Source organism: Rhinolophus hipposideros (genome assembly GCF_964194185.1).
Source record: "Rhinolophus hipposideros genome assembly, chromosome: 8".
NCBI classification, from domain to species: Eukaryota; Metazoa; Chordata; class Mammalia; order Chiroptera; family Rhinolophidae; genus Rhinolophus; species Rhinolophus hipposideros.
In genome coordinates, this window is record NC_138054.1 from 31,298,841 (window position 1) to 31,316,583 (window position 17,743).

At 35.0% G+C, this 17,743-nt stretch overlaps 1 protein-coding gene across 10 annotated transcripts in view; it reads left to right on the forward strand.

Moving 5' to 3' along the window:
* COL24A1 (collagen type XXIV alpha 1 chain) overlaps nt 1-17,743 on the forward strand; it is a 308,048-nt gene that overhangs the window by 76,363 nt on the left and 213,942 nt on the right. For all 10 annotated transcript variants that reach the window (XM_081056177.1, XM_081056184.1, XM_081056178.1 and 7 more), the window contains 2 exons: nt 12,880-12,933; nt 14,670-14,714. In XM_081056177.1, coding sequence (XP_080912303.1) covers nt 12,880-12,933; nt 14,670-14,714 — 99 coding nt within the window. The remainder of the gene's footprint in view (nt 1-12,879; nt 12,934-14,669; nt 14,715-17,743) is intronic.

Below are 17,743 nucleotides of genomic sequence, written 5' to 3' on the forward strand. Positions count from 1 at the left end.
TCCATTCAGCCACCCTGTGTCTTTTGATTGGAGCATTTTATCTGTTTACGTTGAGAATAATTGTTGATAAATATGTAGTTACTGCCATTGTATTATTCATATTTTTTATCCCCCCCCCTTTTTTTTCCATCTTGAAGTCCCTCTTAGATTCATCGTTCCTAGTTTAGTGGTGATGAAGTCCTTTAGCTTTTTCTTGTCTGGGAATCTCTTTATCTGTCTTCTGATTTTAAATGACAGCCTTGCTGGGTAGAGTACTCTGGCTGTAGGTCCTTGCTTTTCATCACTTTGAATATTTCGTGCCAATCCCTTGCCTTTCTCTTGTGACTTTTAGGATTCTCTCTTTTTCGTTAACCTTTGGCATGTTGATTATGATATCTTGGTGTGGGCCTCTTTGGGATCATCTTGTTTGGGACACTCTGCATTTCCTGGGCTTGTATATTTCCTTTGCCAGGTTAGGGAAGTTTTTTGTCACTGTTTCTTCAACTAGTTTTTCAATTCCTTGCTCTCTCTCTTCTGGTACTCCTACGTTGTGAATGTTGGTGAGCTTGATGTTGTTCCAGAGGCCCCTTAAACTATCCTCATTTTTTTGGATTGTTTTTTATTTTTTCTGTTTGGATTGGGTGTTTTCTGCTGCCTTATCTTCCAAACTGCTGATTCAAATCGTTGCTTCATCTAAACTACTGTTGATTCCCTATAATGTATTCTTTATATTAGTTATTGTGTTTTTCATTTCTGACTGGTTCTTTTTTGTGTTTTCTATCTCGGTTTTTATGTTTCTCATCTCTTTGTTGAAGTTCTCATTGAGATATTGAGATATTATCACCAGTTTTGAACTCTGCATCTAGTAAATTGCTGTCTCTATTTTGTTTAGTTCTTTTTCTGGAGGTTTGTTATGTTCTTTCATTTCATTTCATTTCATGTGTTTTTTTTTTTTTTTGTCTCCCCATTTTGGCTGTCTTTCTGTGTTTGTCTCTATGTATCAGGCAGAGCCGCTCTGTCTCCCAGTCTTAGAGTGGTCTTATATAGCAAGTGTCCTGTGAGGCCCAGTGGTGCAGTCTCCCTGTCACCTAAGCCAGGTGCTGCAAGAGTGTCCTTTTTGTGGGTTGTGTGTGCTCTCCTGTTGTAGTTGAGCCTTGTTTGTTGTTTGCACATCAGTGGAAGGGGTTGAACTTCAGGCTGATTGGTTGTGAGGACTGGCCATGACTACAGTGGAGGAGCTGTTGTGCAGGGACTGACCCTATGGAGCAGGATTTGCTTTAGTGGGTCTCTGGTACCTGCTCATTCTGCCCTTTGGGTGTGTTGTCTGTGGAGGTGGCTTGGTATGCTCCAGCACAGTCCAAAGCTGGCCACTGGGCATGCCAGCCCTGGGGACTCCTGGTGGGGGGTGCTTGCTGTAGGCCAAGTTTAGCTTCCACCTGTGCCCTTCCCGGGGCCACCTGGCCTGAACCACGAAATGATCCACAAATGTCTTCCTTCTACACTGGGCTTGGAGGTACCTGGGAAAGGTCAAGCTGCAAACTGAGACCGGCTGCCACTAGTGGCTGGCTGGGGGCTGCCTAGCAAGTGGTAAAGGGCACACCGAGGGAAGATGCTGCTTGTTTAGGGTTTGTGAACCTTTGAGAGAATTTGAGGAAGTATGAAACATGAACCAAGACAGACCCGCTGTGCGGCAAAGCCACTGGAAGCAGCTTGGGTGGACCCACAAGTTTGGTTGGGCGGGATCTCAGGGAATCAGCCGAGTTGGGGGTGGGGAAGGAATTGTATTAGTCAGGTTGATGGAGACTCAGATATGGCGGCTGCCTGTGTCTGCACATGGGGGATGGGGGGCTCAAAAAAGAAACAATGGCCTCTGCCAGCACTTCTGTTGGGGAGAAAGCTGCTCCTTCAGCCCTCAGTTTGAAGCCAGATAATTTAGTTCCACCCTGTATGTCCCTGGTGCCTTTCATGCTGCTGCCTCAGCACTGGAGCCCAGAGCAAGCAAGTTTGCCAGTGAGCAAGTCTGAGTGTGTGCTCTTTAAAAGGAACACCTCAGACCCTAGCTGCTCTCCATGTCACTCAGCCACGATCTCCATTGGTTTTCACAGCAAGAAGTTCTGGGAACTTCTCTTCCATGTACTGGAACCTTTGGCTGGGCTGCTAGCTGTGGGGCTGGGACCTGTCACTCCTCAGGGGGTACCTCTACAGCTTAGATATCCCTCCCGAGTTTTAACTGCCACATGCTGGTGTGGGACCAGCCTGTTCTGCATCTCCACGCCTCCTACCCATCTCGTTGGGGCTTCTTCTGTATGTCTTCAGTTATAAGTCTGAATTTGTGTGCTGCTGTAATGTGTCTTATGTACTATATGTGCTTTTTCTTGTTTTTACCACACAATGGCCTGGCCATGATTATGAGGAAATTGCAGTACTTTGAGTAAGATCCAGTTACAACCACAAGGCAAGTTATGCCAAAGCTGACCTGAGAGATTCTTCCAGAATATTATCTTATGTGTAAATGCTCCCCTATGCTCTGTTTAAGTAAAATCATCTTCAGATAACTTTGACATTAAGTAAGGGCAAACATAATGCATGGCATATTATGTAACGTGGGACACTTGTATTTCAATTTAGGCGATTAAAATTCCATGAGAAATCATAGGGTTCTCTGCTTTTTCTGTCTGACTTATTTCACTTAGCATTATACTCTCAAGATCCATCCATGTTGTCACAAATGCTCCTATATCATCTTTCCTTAACGCCAAATAGTATTCCATTGTGTATATGTACCACAACTTCTTTATCCATTCATCTATCGAAGGACATTTTGGTTGTTTCCATGTCTTGGCCACCGTAAACAAAGCTGCAATGAACATTGGAGTACACGTGTCTCTATAGAGAAATGCTTTTATATTTTTGGGGTAGATACCCAGGAGAGAGATTGCTGGGTCATATGATAATTCTATTCGTAATTTCTTGAGGAACCTCCACACTGCCTTCCATAGCGGCTGCACCAGTCTGTATTCCCACCAACAGTGTATAAACCAAAAAGAATAAGACAAACAAATGAGAAACAAAAACTCATAGACACAGACAATAATTTAGTGGTTACCAGAGGGTAAGGGGGTGGGGGGTGGGTGATGAGGGTAAAGGGGATCAAATATATGGTGATGGAAGGAGAACTGACTCTGGGTGGTGAACACACAATGGGATTTATAGACGATGTAATACAGAATTGTACACCTGAAATCTATGTAAATTTACTAACAATTGTCACCCCAATAAATTTAATTAAAAAAAAAAAAATTCCATGAGAAGAATCGTCACTTATTAATGTTTAAATAACAGTAAAAGGAAAACATCTGGTGATATTTCCAATCTTTTTGATGTGGAAAATATTAGGTGTATGGAATACAAATATGACCATTTTATCTTGGTAATTTATTAAATCATATATGCTGTTTTTTGTTATATGTGAAATAGATATTTAAATACAGAGGCAGAGCTAAAGGATTTCAGGCCACCATAAAGAAGATGACAGAAACCTGAACATCTGAAAGAATGTGACAGAATCCTAGAAATGCTGAAATCTGAAAGTACCTGTGTCTAAGAAACTTTTGGCTGTACATATGTCAAAGACTATACTTCCAATTTTCTGCCATTTTCAAAGCTATTTAGAAGTGTGGGTCGATGCTTCATTAGAGTACTGCTATGTGGATCCTATGTTATTTCATTTATATTATTAGAAGATGTACGTTATTACAATTATCACTCCCCTTTAATTAACGTAGTCTTACTGTGTTTTAAATGAGCTTGCTTCCTTAAATTTTAGGTAGATAGAAGTACTCAGCCTCATGAACATAAAATAGTATGGTTCAATTATAAATAATTATTGTATCACGTAATTTGTAGAACAACAATAACTCTTTTTAGATAACTTTGTAAGTTTTATGTAACATTTTATACTTAGATTTTTAAATTCTCTGAAATTAAGGCCAGAAACTGGTAAAAACAAAACAAAACAAAACAAAGAAAACTTTACTTTCTGTATTATGTGGTATGAAACACTCTGACAGTGAAAATAAGAATCATAGAAAACTTCAAAATCCATGTTCAGGTCTTTCTAAATATTAATCAGGATGAGCTTCTTTGGACTACTTAGTTGGTTTCTATTCTGTGTACTGAAGCTCTGTGTTTGATATGAATCATTTTCAAAAATATTAAAATATCTATCTATCTATCTATGTATAGAGAGATTGCATCGTTTACACATATAGCACAGGAACACAGAGGAGTGGTAAAATTTCTGTCCATAACTGTTCCACGAGTTAGTAACATTGCTAAGCTTAGGTTTTGAAAGATGTTGCTGTAAATCGTTTGCTCATAAATGGCCAAATGATCACTTATTTTTCTGAGTAAACACTAAGCATGAATTAAGTTGTTGTGAGCCAACTTCCTTAGTGATGTCTGTATTTTTTTAAATAAAATTATAGGTTTAGCAGTAAGAGCTATCTTCCCCTAGATAGTATAAATATTACATGAATGCTATTGAAAATGGACACATTTAAAAATAACATATTATTTTGGTTATTCAAGAGATATTTATTATTTAGCCTCATTTTTAAATTTAATATTTGTGTTAAAAGTTATTTCGTTTTAAATTTTACTTCCCAAAAGACTATTTTTTTCCCCAAAATAAAACATTGTGCCTGCTTATTCAGTAGTTAGAGATTAAATTGATGGCATTGAAGAGTTCTTTTTTTCTTTGTATTATAAGCTATTTTTGATTTCAAAATCTTAGTATCAGGTACTTACTAATCACAGCAATCATTTTTAAAGACTTCGTATAATCAGTTATACATTAGTCATTATTTGTGTAGTCATGCTTTTGGGAATTAAGATATAGTTCTTACCTCTTTCCTTCTCTCCTTCACTCCCTACAAGTCACAAATGGATCAAAGTCCTTATTGTCAGTTACTATAGAGGACAGCCATGGGGGCTCTGGGTGCCTTCAATAAAACCAGCCTTTGAAAATGCGAAGCCCTAGAGGCTATTAATCCATTCTTTTTGCTACCTGTGGATATTAGAGTTTGTCTCAAGTTCTTTCTCTAATGATATCAGATTAAAAAAAAAACAGTAGTTGACAATCTTTATTGGTCAGAACTCTTATAAACAGCATAGAACTACTGTTTTACATGTTTTAGTGTCTTTATTTGAGAAGCTTCTTGGAACATATCTGATGTGAGTCAGAATCTTTAAAATCATGAAAACATCCACTGATTTATATTAGAAGAGTACTGTTTATAAAAAATGCAGAAGGCAGGGAGAGGAGATTTGTATGTATTGTTAACTTCAAATTTTGCATATATTACATAATTCCAAGTAGCTTCCTTTATAATGCAAAGTTTCCAAACCTCATTCTGTAGTGCCACAATCAGGAAATTCTATAATGGTTTTAAAAAATAAGCATGTTAGAGAGCTCCCAGATTGATCTAATCAATAGTCTCTTGTACTAAGTTGGCTTTGCATATTTATATGGCTCCACAGACCTAAAATACTTATGGCAAAACTGATTTGCTGGGATTGAAGATAAACATGAACTTGGATATTCGGATTTACTCTCAACATGTAGAAAACTGTTGTCAAAATATAGAGGTTTTCTAAGTTTTTCAGACTTGATAGGAATACATTAGTTAAAAATCATGTTACATTTAAAGTTTGACAAAGAGAAAACATGTACTAAATTTTCTTCCTATGATAATCAAAATATCACAGTCGTAGAATGATGGACAAAATAATACCCTCAGGGCATTGTAACAACTGGACTTCAGAGATGTTTGCTTTTCTGAATATAAAAAGGAGGCCTCTTCTTTTCTTACACATCTTTCTGTTACAAGAGTCTATTTAAAGTAAACTGTATTTTGGCTTCTAACTCCAGGGTTAAAATTTCAGAATATAAAATCTTTTTGTTGGACAACTGTTATTAGTTTCTATCCTAAGCTCAAGACTATTTAAAATACATATTGCACAGTAGTATTTCATATATATACGAAATATATATACACACACACACACACATTGTTGTGGAAAATTTGGAGACAATGTTTTCTGTATCCTAGGAAAAGTTTTCAGTTTATCCGATCATAAAGAAACTATTGCTGTTAATAGAGCATTATGAAAAATTGTCAATAATTTTTAAATGATTCTGCGTCTTTCAGGGAAAATGTATTTTCTGGATCCTATTTTACTGGGTATAGTCTGTAGTAACTATATTTGGCCAACTATAGCTGGACAAGGTGTGTGGAAGTGTCCAGGACTTTGAATTAAACCTGCCTTCAGGGTCGGGATAGGTACAGAGAAGAGGGATATCAATGAACTACAGTTGATAATTTGGAGGAAGTCTAGGCAGAGCTAGTTTTCATAGAGACACGACAGCAACAGGTGGGAATTCAGCCAGGCAGTTATTTTCAGGGCAAATAACATAAGGGAAAACTCAGTCTTACAGGTTATCAAAATCAGGAATGTGAGAGCAAATATGGCAGTGAGGTTTGGCTTGGGTTCAAGGACTGTACACTTTGTGTGGAAAACAGCAAGAATAAGGTGGGGCCCTTATATTTGAAGTATTGAACATGATGTTGTCTACCAAAACTGGTTCTTGGACAAAAGAATAAGGGAGATTCCAATTCCCAGAAGTGGAGTACAAAGTTGTAACCAGTCTTTAAGAACAAGGCAGGGATTTGGATCTGACAACCGAGGCCGAAATCATAGATAGGCTGACTGGATACTTAGTCTCTAAGACTTGAGCTAGAACTCCTTAAATTCCTACCTAAGTTTAAAATTAGGCCCAACTATCAAGACTTGGTTGGCCCTTGAAGTGCGGGTCAAATTGTCCTACCTGTGAGAAAAGAAGGAAGAGACTGGATCATCACAGAGTACTTCACATTCTAGACTTATCCTACAGTAATCGTGTTTCACTTTTGAAAGATTTTTAAATATCAGGATTTCTTGGTAATATGTATTCTTGTTTAGAATGTGTAGAATTGACTTCTAGGTTTTATTTTAGTGTTTTGAATTCTAGACAAGTTAGTGTGATTGTCTTTTCATTGCTTAGTCTTGGAAAAAGTTGAATTTCTGTTTGTATTGGTAATGCTTATTTAGTGTATATGTTTTTTATAAAATTTATTTATCCCTACTTTAGAATGAACATGTTGTTTCTAAGTCTTTGTTCTTTAGAAAGACCCAAATATGTTCATAGTTAACTGTAGTCTTTAACAGAAAAAATTTGCATTGCTTTGATTTGTTAAAATTGTAGAAATGTAGTCATTAGTATTTTATGGTTATTATGGCCCTCATATTTCTGCAATTATTTTACATGCATTATTTTTTCAAATTTCTATGCAGAACTAGGAAAAAATCCTCTTACTAGACTCCCTAAGCAATGACTTCCTCACTGTTTCAAAATATTTAGCTATACTGCCAAGTATATTATCTATGTATGGTCTAAAATATTAACACCACATATGTGTGTACTAGTCTAGAATACTTCTTCAGGCATACTAGTCTAGAATACTTCTTTTGTTCTTAGTGTTCGATAACTATCATGTTTGATAATAGTACCATCATTAGACCCAGGCAAAAGAGACTCTTGATCTGGACTCTGCACTTTTGAGGATACTGGACATCACAAACAAATAAAATTAATATATTTTAAAAATCACAAGTGCCCCTGCCACTCAATGTATAGCACTTAGCATTGGTACTGTAATCCTAGACATCTACTCTTATTACTATGTAGTAGTTATCTATTGCTGTGTAACAAAATAAGTTAGTGGTTTAAAGCATATATCTATATATAGATATATGTTTTATATAAGTTTATATATAAATGTGTGTGTATATATATACATATACATATACACACACACACACACACACACACACACACACACATATATATATATATATATATAAACTTTTCATAGTTTCTGTGAGTTGGGAAGCTGAGAGTGGCTTACTTGGGTGGGTCTAGCTTAGGGTTTCCCATAGGTTGCAGTTGAGATTTGGGGCAGGACTAAAGTTATCTGAAGGCTTGACTGGGGCTGGAGGCTCTGCTTTTAAGACAGCTCACTTACTGTTTGGCCAACTTGGTGCTAGTTGGTGGGAGGCCTCAATTCCTCCCCATGGGGAACTCTCCACACAACAGCTAGAATGTCTTCACGGCATGGCTAGTGGCTTTCACCAGAGTAAGTGGTCCATGAAAGCAAGGTGGAAGGTGTAGTGCTTTTTATGACCTAGGCTTAGAAGTCACATACTGATTCTGTTGGTCACATAGGCCAGCCATGGTTCAAAAGGGGAGGGGACTGCACAAGGGCATTAATACCAGGGAGTGAGAATCATGGGGGTCCATCTTTGAGGTTAGCTACTATAGTTTAATAATGTTCAAGCCTCAGAGAAATTCATTTCCACATCTCTTGGCTATAACCTCATGGCAATCTATAAAATGCCATGAAGTTTTATAGATTTTTACCACTGCCATCATTAGAGATAAAATCTGCTCAAGATTGTGGTAAGGATTTGAGCAAGCAGTAGAAGCACTTAGGTAAGGGGAAAGGTGACTTAATTAACCCATGTAATTCTCCTTTTAGCATAATGCAATAGCCTCTGATATAATGAAGTATTATTTCTTGGTGATGCAAAACTTTTATTTTCTTACTTCTCTTTGTGTTTTGATTTCTTTGTGATGGTATCAGAGGTAGTAGAATTAGTGTGATATTTGGAGCAGTTGCGTCCAGAGTCTGAGAAACATTTTGCATTATTCATAGTACACTTTTTCCAATTCATATAACACTTAAAATTGCATTTCATAGCTATAGACATAAAATTCATGAAGCATGACAAAAGTTTTTTACATTGGCAACTACATGAATATAAAATGCTAGATGATGTTTTCTAAATATTGATATTTAGATTAAATTTAAAACAAATGTTAAATGAATATAAAAATTTTAATTTAAACAATATTGATATTCATTAATTATAATTTGCAATAAAAATAAGTAGTAAAAGTATTCAAGAAATGATTTACTTAGATTTAAAAAATCTAGAGACACTATGAGTAATCTTATATTGAGCATTACCACATATTAAAATTTGCAAGTAGGACTTCATACTTTCTCTATTTAAAGATTTAGTTACTGATTTTATTAGTTTTTTATTTATTGCTGCATAACAAATACCTCAAACTTGGTGACTTAAAACAAAACCTATGTATTATGTCACAGTTTCCATGGGTCAGTTCAGGCACTACTTATCTGACACTTCTGCTAAGTGTCATGAGGCTGCAATCAGAGTGTCAGCTGGCTGTATTATCATCTAGAGGCTTGACTGAGGAGTTAACTTGCAAGCCCATTCAGGTTGTGAGAAGAATTCATTTCCTTGAGTTTGTAGAAAGGTCATAGAACTGAGGACTCTGCTTTTTTGCTGGCTCTTGGCTATAGTCCCCCTTCAGTTCCCATGGACTGTCCACAATTCTTAGACGTCACCCTGCCATGTGGGTGCTTATTTCATCAAGCTCACAAGGGAAGTCACTAGCTCCAGGCTGCTAAGATGAAGCCTTATTTAGTGTAACATAATCACATCAGTACCACCCCATCACCTTTGCTATATCCTGTTTGTTAGGAGAAGCAAATCATAGTGACATCCACACTCAAAGGAAGGGTATCTTACAAATTCATGAACACCAGAAGGAGGGAATCATTAGGGGTCACTTCAGAGTCTGTCCACTATGCTGATCAAACACTGGAAATGGACAAGAAAATTATTCACACCTTCAAGTGATCCAGTGAAATCCCTAATGTGTCACATTCTTTATAAAATAAAATTTAGTAACTGATCAAAAGAATGAAAATGTGTAAAGAGGATTATGCACAATACAGAAGCAACAGTACGCCTCTGACATGCCCATTAAAAGATGATTATTCATCAAATTGGCAAATCAGGCTAGAAAGGCAGAAACTCAAGCTTTCCAGTGGATGGTAATCCTGGGAAGTGGCCATTACATCCTCTGGCAGTATTGAGGATATTTCTAAAAGAGCACAATTTTATTTCAATTAATGGTTTTAATTTTCCAGCAGGTAAATATGAGAGAAAATTTAGTATTGTATTTTGTAACAAATTATTTCAAGTGGAGAAAGAAATTGTAGAAATTCTAACTTAACTTTTGTATTCTAACTTAAAAGGCAAAGTGTTTTGTCACCATTGTTACATATTTCACAACCAATCTTTAAGATAATTTTTGATAATGAAGATACATGGCTGCAAACATCAAGGTTCATTATTAAAGGAATACAGAAACTCCCTTACATTAAAACACAAAAACCATCATGCAGTTACCAGAATTGCAATAACAACTGAATAGACAGTGAACAAGCAATGACAAATTCAATAATATAAAACATTGGCTTGATGTTCTTTAAAAGAAAATATACATCCAAAACATAGCCGAATATAATGATGCTTTTTTGTGGCATTGACTATACTATGTTTCATAAAACAAGAAACTATGTCTAAATTTAGCAGAAATTATTTCAAAAATTGATGACAGTGGTCAACATATAAGAAAGATTAAAAATAATAAAACCAATGATCTCTATCTAGAATAGAGAATTAAAAATGAAATGAAATGTTCAGTGGGTAGTAAAGTGAGAGGAGAAATAGTAAACTTTTAAAAATATTATTACTCAGTTCAACCAGATTGTTTCAGGACAAAGTAGAATTGAACAGCTAATAGGTATTATACATACTGTTGAACTAACAGAAGAACAAGAAGTTGAAATTAGTAAGTATTTCATTGTTTTTATGCTGGTTATAGAAAGCACAGATTTCCTGATGAGCGGAGATCTAATCACAGTTCTCTCTCCTTTTCCTCCTCCCACTCCTAGCTGGGAGAAACCATGCGTTTTGGGATAGCTGAACTGGGGGGCAGCTCCTCCAACTGGATGAGGATAAGCAATCCTGAATGATTCCCCAAGGATGTTTTTAGCAGTCAGGCTCCTTGTTCAGGCTGATTGTTTCTTAATTTTTTAAGAAAAACTTCACTGAGATATAATTCACATATCATAAAATTCACCTTGTTAATATGTAAAATTCATTCGCTATTAGTATGTTCAAAGATGTGCAGCTATCACACTATCTAATTTTTGAACATTTTCATCCCCTCAGAAAGAAACCCTGTACGCATTCATTAGCAGTCACCCTCCAATTCTCCCCCATACAATGCATCAGCCTCAGACTACTAGTAATCTACTTTCTGTCTCTCTGGATTTGCCTATGCTGGACATTTCACATAAATGGAATTATGTGGTATATCCTCCATTCTTTATTCTATTCACTGAAGTTTCTGGAAAACCTACTCTGATCTATCTAAAAATGAATCATTTCTTATGTTTCAGATTTATGACAGTATTTTTCCTCTACTTTTTCCATTACCTGTGCATCAAAAATACTTTCAAATACCCGTATTAGCTCATACTGAATAGGCTGATGCATTGCAGATTTGTGAGCTTGTTGACAACAAAATTTGACTTCCAAGGACAATGAAAGCAAAATGCCTGCTTGAACTTCAGCTGACTTTAAAGGGAGTATGGCTACAATATGTTTGAGTACACAGATGTTTTTGTATTCTCTGATTGTAGAGTAAGAGAAACTGCTTTGAGTTAACTATGTCTCAGAAACAGTATACACTTTCCATTGTTAAACCGTCTCTTAAACTTAGCCCATTCATGTTTGTGTAGTGAACCACTGATTTTTGTCAATCTGTTAAATATATAATATTTAACACTGGCTTGTCTAAATAGCCCATAAGAATCTAATAATGTAGTTTTATTTTTGTTAATCTTATACGTTTCTAAAAATGAAAATTATTGAACTGTTGACAATACTAAGTCTTATAAATCATTTTGTAAAGTAGCCTTCTAAATCCAGTGGTAAATTTTTAGAGAGAAAAAAAACTTTAGTATATGAGATAAGAGTAACTGAGTAACTGCATTATTTTACAGTAGAATTTATAATGAGAAAGTATTACTTTACTATTCTTCATAGTTGTACAATGTAGAATTCTCAATAGACATTTGGGAAGCTTAATTTTCAGTGGCACTCCATTTTATGTTTATAGTATTTGTGTGCATTATGCCTTTCCCCAATAAAATTGCATCTAAGTGATTTTTTTTTTACATTGTGTCATATCTTTTAATGATGAGTTAAAGTATTCAGTATAGCATGGTAGAAAGAGCATTGACTGCAATCAGACCGCCTCCACTGAAATCTCAGTCCCACCCATCACTAGTGGGTATAAGTGACTTAACCTATTTGTGCTTTAATTTCCTCAACCTCAAAGTGAAAATATTGGTTCTCATTGATTCAACCTTTGTGAACGTGAAATGATGTAGTGTATATCTAATAATATGTATAAAAACCCGTAGCATATGGTAAGTGTGCTAAACACATGCTGAGTAATGTAGGCCATTTCATTCTCTGTGGTGTGGGTATAGGAACAGCATGAAAGAGCAGACATAACTAATGGATTGGTCAGCCAGAAATCTTGGTTTTGTTTCCTTTCATTCAGTGATTCCTTATATAATGATGAACAAATTTCTATGTTCTCCAACTTAGCTTTCTGTATACATTATGTGGCATGTAAAATAATTTTTATAAAATAGAGAAATATACTTAACAAAATCAGTGAAGTGTTATGCAAAACAAATGCATGTTTGTTTTTGCTGCATTACCATTTAGGGATTAGACAATAAATATATCCTATTACTAAATTTCTTATCAGAAAACAAAGCAAAAATGAATTCTTCATCTATTTTGGCTTTAATAGCATTTCTTTCTCTTTCCCTGGGCCAGGGATTTCCAGGTGACTTTGGAGAGAGAGGTCCCGCCGGTCCTGATGGAAGTCCTGTGAGTAAATTGTGATGGTCCAATCTTGCAATCTATCATCACTCAAACTCCGTTGCAACTGTACTTGCCATCCTCATTACCACTTGAATAAGCACCAGCCAGCTTCGATACCACTGTACACATTCCAATTTGTAATTTTAAAACACGGGAAATAAGCCAAAAATGTTTAACGAATAATCTCCATCTTGAGAGACAATCTTTAAAATTAATTATGTTGACCATGTTAAATGTAACTGCTTAAGTAAAATATTAGAAATACATGATCACAAGACTGACTTGTACATTTTAGGGGGGAAGAAGCCTTTCATGTACATAAAGGTACTAACAAGCCTCATGTAAACATTGTGCATTTGTGATTGCTTTATGGGACTTCAATGTGTCATTGATTAATCTTTTGAGTACTTTATAGAGAAGTATTTTCCTTTGAAATTGTTCTGATTAGGGAGTCAATACTCTAAAATTAGTTTAATTATATTATCAAAGAATGATGATGGATTCCTGTGTTTTGACGTGAGGTAGTAATACCTTCACTTTTTGCCCTCAGAAAAGCATCTAATAGCTATCCCCCAATTTATGCCATGCACACTTTTTTTTCCCATAACATTTTAAGGTGAATTAGACTTAACCACAAAATCTTTGTAGCCTAAATTAGGAATACTTCCTATATTTAAACTTATGTCAATTATTAGCATTTATAATTAAATAAAGTGTTTGAAACTCGTTTGTTTTTTATTTCTTTTTACAAATTAAAAATGTATTAGCTTATTTAGAAAATTTAGCCAAAGTTTTATTTGTTATAATGATGTCGCAAGTAGAATCTTTACCATCTTTTTCTTGCCCATGATTCTGGGGAGCTTCCCCTTTCAAGCATAATAAAGTAAGCATTATTTACTTTTTTATTTAATACCATTTATGTATCGTCATGCGCCACTTAAAGATATGTTCTGAGATACACATCATTAGGCAATTTCGTTGTGAGAACATCACAGAGTATGCTTACGCAAACTTAGGTGGTACAGCCCACCACACACGTATGGCATACCACTTTTGTATACGTGGTCCATTGTTGACTGAAACATCGTTATGCAGCATGTGACTGTATTTTCATACCTAGTGTGGAGCCATATTATTTAATATTTTGTCAGGTAAATATACATAAAGTTTGTTAGGCTGGAAGTCCTATAATATTTAAAACTTTTCATTTTGAAATCTACTTATTTAAAATATAATGCTTCTTGAAAAGCGTTTTAAGTCTTTAAAATCTTTAAAATGTAAGACATAGAGAAATCTATATCCTAGGCGAAGTGTAATCCTAGCATCCAAAAGCATGGAGTCAGGGCACTTTTGAAGATTATAAAATTGCCACTAGAAATTTGTACTTCTTAGAAGGACACATAAGAGTAGAGAGGTCTTAGAAGTTAGTTGTAGAAGACTATAATTTTATATATATAATGTGATGGTTCAGTGTGAGGTCGGAGGGATAGTGGATGGGGGAGGGGGGTTCACAGTATGAGGGATATAAATGATGAACGTCTAAGTATTACCTTGTTTTGTACACCTGAAACTAATAAATAAATTAATTAATAAAAAAAAAAAAAAAAAAAGAAGTTAGTTGTAGAAGAAGTTCAAATTCACCAATTTTTTTCCCCCAAGAAATGTTTGTCTTCATCTTTAGAAAATACACTTAAGTAATTTGGAATCCTATTTAACCAGTTTTGCACATTTCTTTTACTTAGGGACTTATAGGTAGCATTGGTCCTCCTGGATTTCCTGGTCTTAGAGTGAGTATCAAATATCATCACGCTTATAAAATATTCTTGTGTATTTATATTTGTTGGACATGTTTCAAAAACTTTAGAAAAATGAGAATTCTTAGTGTCATTGTTGGATATGAACCTTGCTTGTGTGTATTTTCCTACCAGATATCAAATTAAACCAATAGTATGATTCAAAAAAATAATCATACTTCATGATAAGCTAAAATAGATTTCTACGGATTATGTATACCCATGTAAATACATGTCTATCTCATTAAAGTTTACTTAATCAAAAACCAGTTTCTTCAAAAGTAGAAGACATAAAACAGCCACTTCTTTCCTTTAAGATAGTTTTTCTGACTGTCCAGTCTGAAGAGACACAGATAGGCCAAAAATAAAGCACATGGTAACTGCAGACTTTATTTATGGAATAAAGTTGAATAAATGGTTAGGAAAACCATTCTGAACAAAAGACAGGAGCTGGACTTCATCAATGCAATTGAATATTTTAATACCTAATTTATTTATTATATTAAAAATATAAGTGATTATATTGTTTGTCCACTTAATCAGTTTCTATACAATAACTTCAATCCTGCGTTTCACTGGAATTCCTGATATTTATAATTTGCCTGAATTCCTAGGCAAAGCATAGTTTAGTCAAAGCTATTCTGTGGAGGTCAAAACAATGTAGTCCAGCTATGTAGTGTTCTGATAAATTTTGTGTTATTCATTGGTGTGAAAAGACTGCTACTTCTGATATTTATAATGTCTTCATACATATATTTCTTTCAACCAAGTTAATGGTTCATGACAGTGATATGAATTGCATATATTTAATATATATTTAGAGCTATATGCTTTAACGTTTAGCTGAATTGAAGGCAAAATTGACACACTTTATGAAATGTAAGGAACCTAATGAAAATGGAATTTTAAAAGTAAACTATATATAATAGAAGGACAAATAGAAACAACCAAAGTGTCTTTCAATAGATGATCAAATAAAGATGTGGTACATATATACAATGGAATATTCCTCAGCCATAAGAAAAGATGAAGTATTGCCATTTACAACAACATGGATGGATCTTGAGATTATCATGCTAAGCGAAATAAGTCAGGTTTTGCTTTGAGTGGTAAACACAAAATGCAATATATGCATAGATAATGTATTATATAATTGTGCACTTGAAATCTATATACTTTAGTCAGTGTCACCCCAATAAATTTAATTTTAAAAAGTAGTACATGACCATACACAGAGATAATATTTTCCTTAAAAATCAATTTGGACCTTTCTCTTACAGGTAAAATAGGTAATTAACACTCCAGAATTTTATGCCATAAATTATAGCTACAGTATTTTTAGCTCAAACATGAACACAGTTCTTCTGACTCTAAAGTTCTTTCCCCACCTTACCTAGTCCAAAGTAGAAGGTGTCAACTTGGCCAAATGAATAAGTGAAGTGTTCAGTTATGGAACTATAGTAAAAATTAGCATAAGTTTTAACTTGGTATTTGAGGAAGGCAAGAGTGTGGAATTGGGAGTCAAAGAACCTGAGAGAGTCTAAGACATTTAAATTTTTATATGATAATACTAATATAGTAATAATAATAAAATTATCAATAGCAGCGCACTTTTATTTAGTATTTTCTATGTGCTAGTCACAAGTGTTATGTCATTTAATTCTCATAACAACCCAAGACCACTTACCTTATAAGTGTTGAGCCTGGATTTGAAGCCATGTGATATACATACAGAGTCCAAAATTCTACCATTGTGTTATATCACGTTCTTAAAACTTACATTATCTTAAAACATATCTGTATACTATCAGTCATATGAGATTTTATTAGGCTTCATGAAAAGCTCTATGTGAAAGTGGAACCTGATGGACCATTTTTGTATTTTCTCAGAACTTAGAATAAGGTTAAATCCGTAGGTGGTAGTCAGTGGTCTTATCAAAGGGGAGAGAAAGGAAGCAGGGGAAAGAAATTGGACTCGAAAGATACTGTTTGTGCCTTCTTCATTTAACCTATTAGCATTAAGTTGATTAGCTCAAAAGCTTCTGTTATTACCCTTAAGATTAAGGGCAAAATTCTTAGCATGGTCTAAGATGTCTTAGATAGTTTTGGTTCTTATCTGCATCTTGAAAACATAGTCTGTGCACTAGCAGAGCTCTTCATGCTCAGATGCCATCCATGCAGCTTCCCAATGAGATGGCCTTTGTACTTGTTTGTCTACCTGAAACACTCTACCTCTATGTTTCTGCCTAATAGTGAACTCATTTATTTTTCAGTTCCAAGACTGAGCACAGTGCTTGACACATGATCGTGCTCAGTAAAAGTAACTGGGTTTTCTGTCCGTTCTCTTTCTCCTCTCTTTGTAAATGGGAGAGATTCTACAGAAATGAAAATGGCTAATGACATGAACAATCGTCTTTGTAATACTCATCTCTACATTGATATAAGTGGTACTTTACACTTTGCGAAGTACTTTCACATATGTAACTTATTTGTAAAGTAGATTGAGCAGGTATTACTCCCTCCATTTTATGTTTATTAAATTTTTAAATCAAAACAGTGTGAGCACCTACTCTGTATCAAATGCTGAACTACATGTTAGGCCTAAAAATATGAACAAATTGAGATTCCTATTTTTGGCAAGATTATAATCTAATGGCATAGAACAAAAAAATAAGCAAAAACATACAATGTGATTATTGCTATTATGAAGTAAAATAAATCCACTGAGGAAGGAGTAAGTTGTATTATCCCAGAGATTCAGAGTAAGATTCACAAAGGAGATGTCTGTTAAGCTGTGTCTTGAAGATTATCTATGAGTGGAGTGGAAAGAGGCAAAGAGCTCTCAGGCAGAAAATGTTGTTTTCAAATGCACAGAAGAGGGGAGAAATGGAATGTTTGGAAAGTGAAAAGAGGAGTAGCAGGATGGTAGCCTACGAAGTGTGTGGGGATGGGAGCAGAATGGAAGGAGGTGAGGTTTTGAAGGTAATTAAGAAAGATGTCTAATCCTTGTATTTCATAGTAGA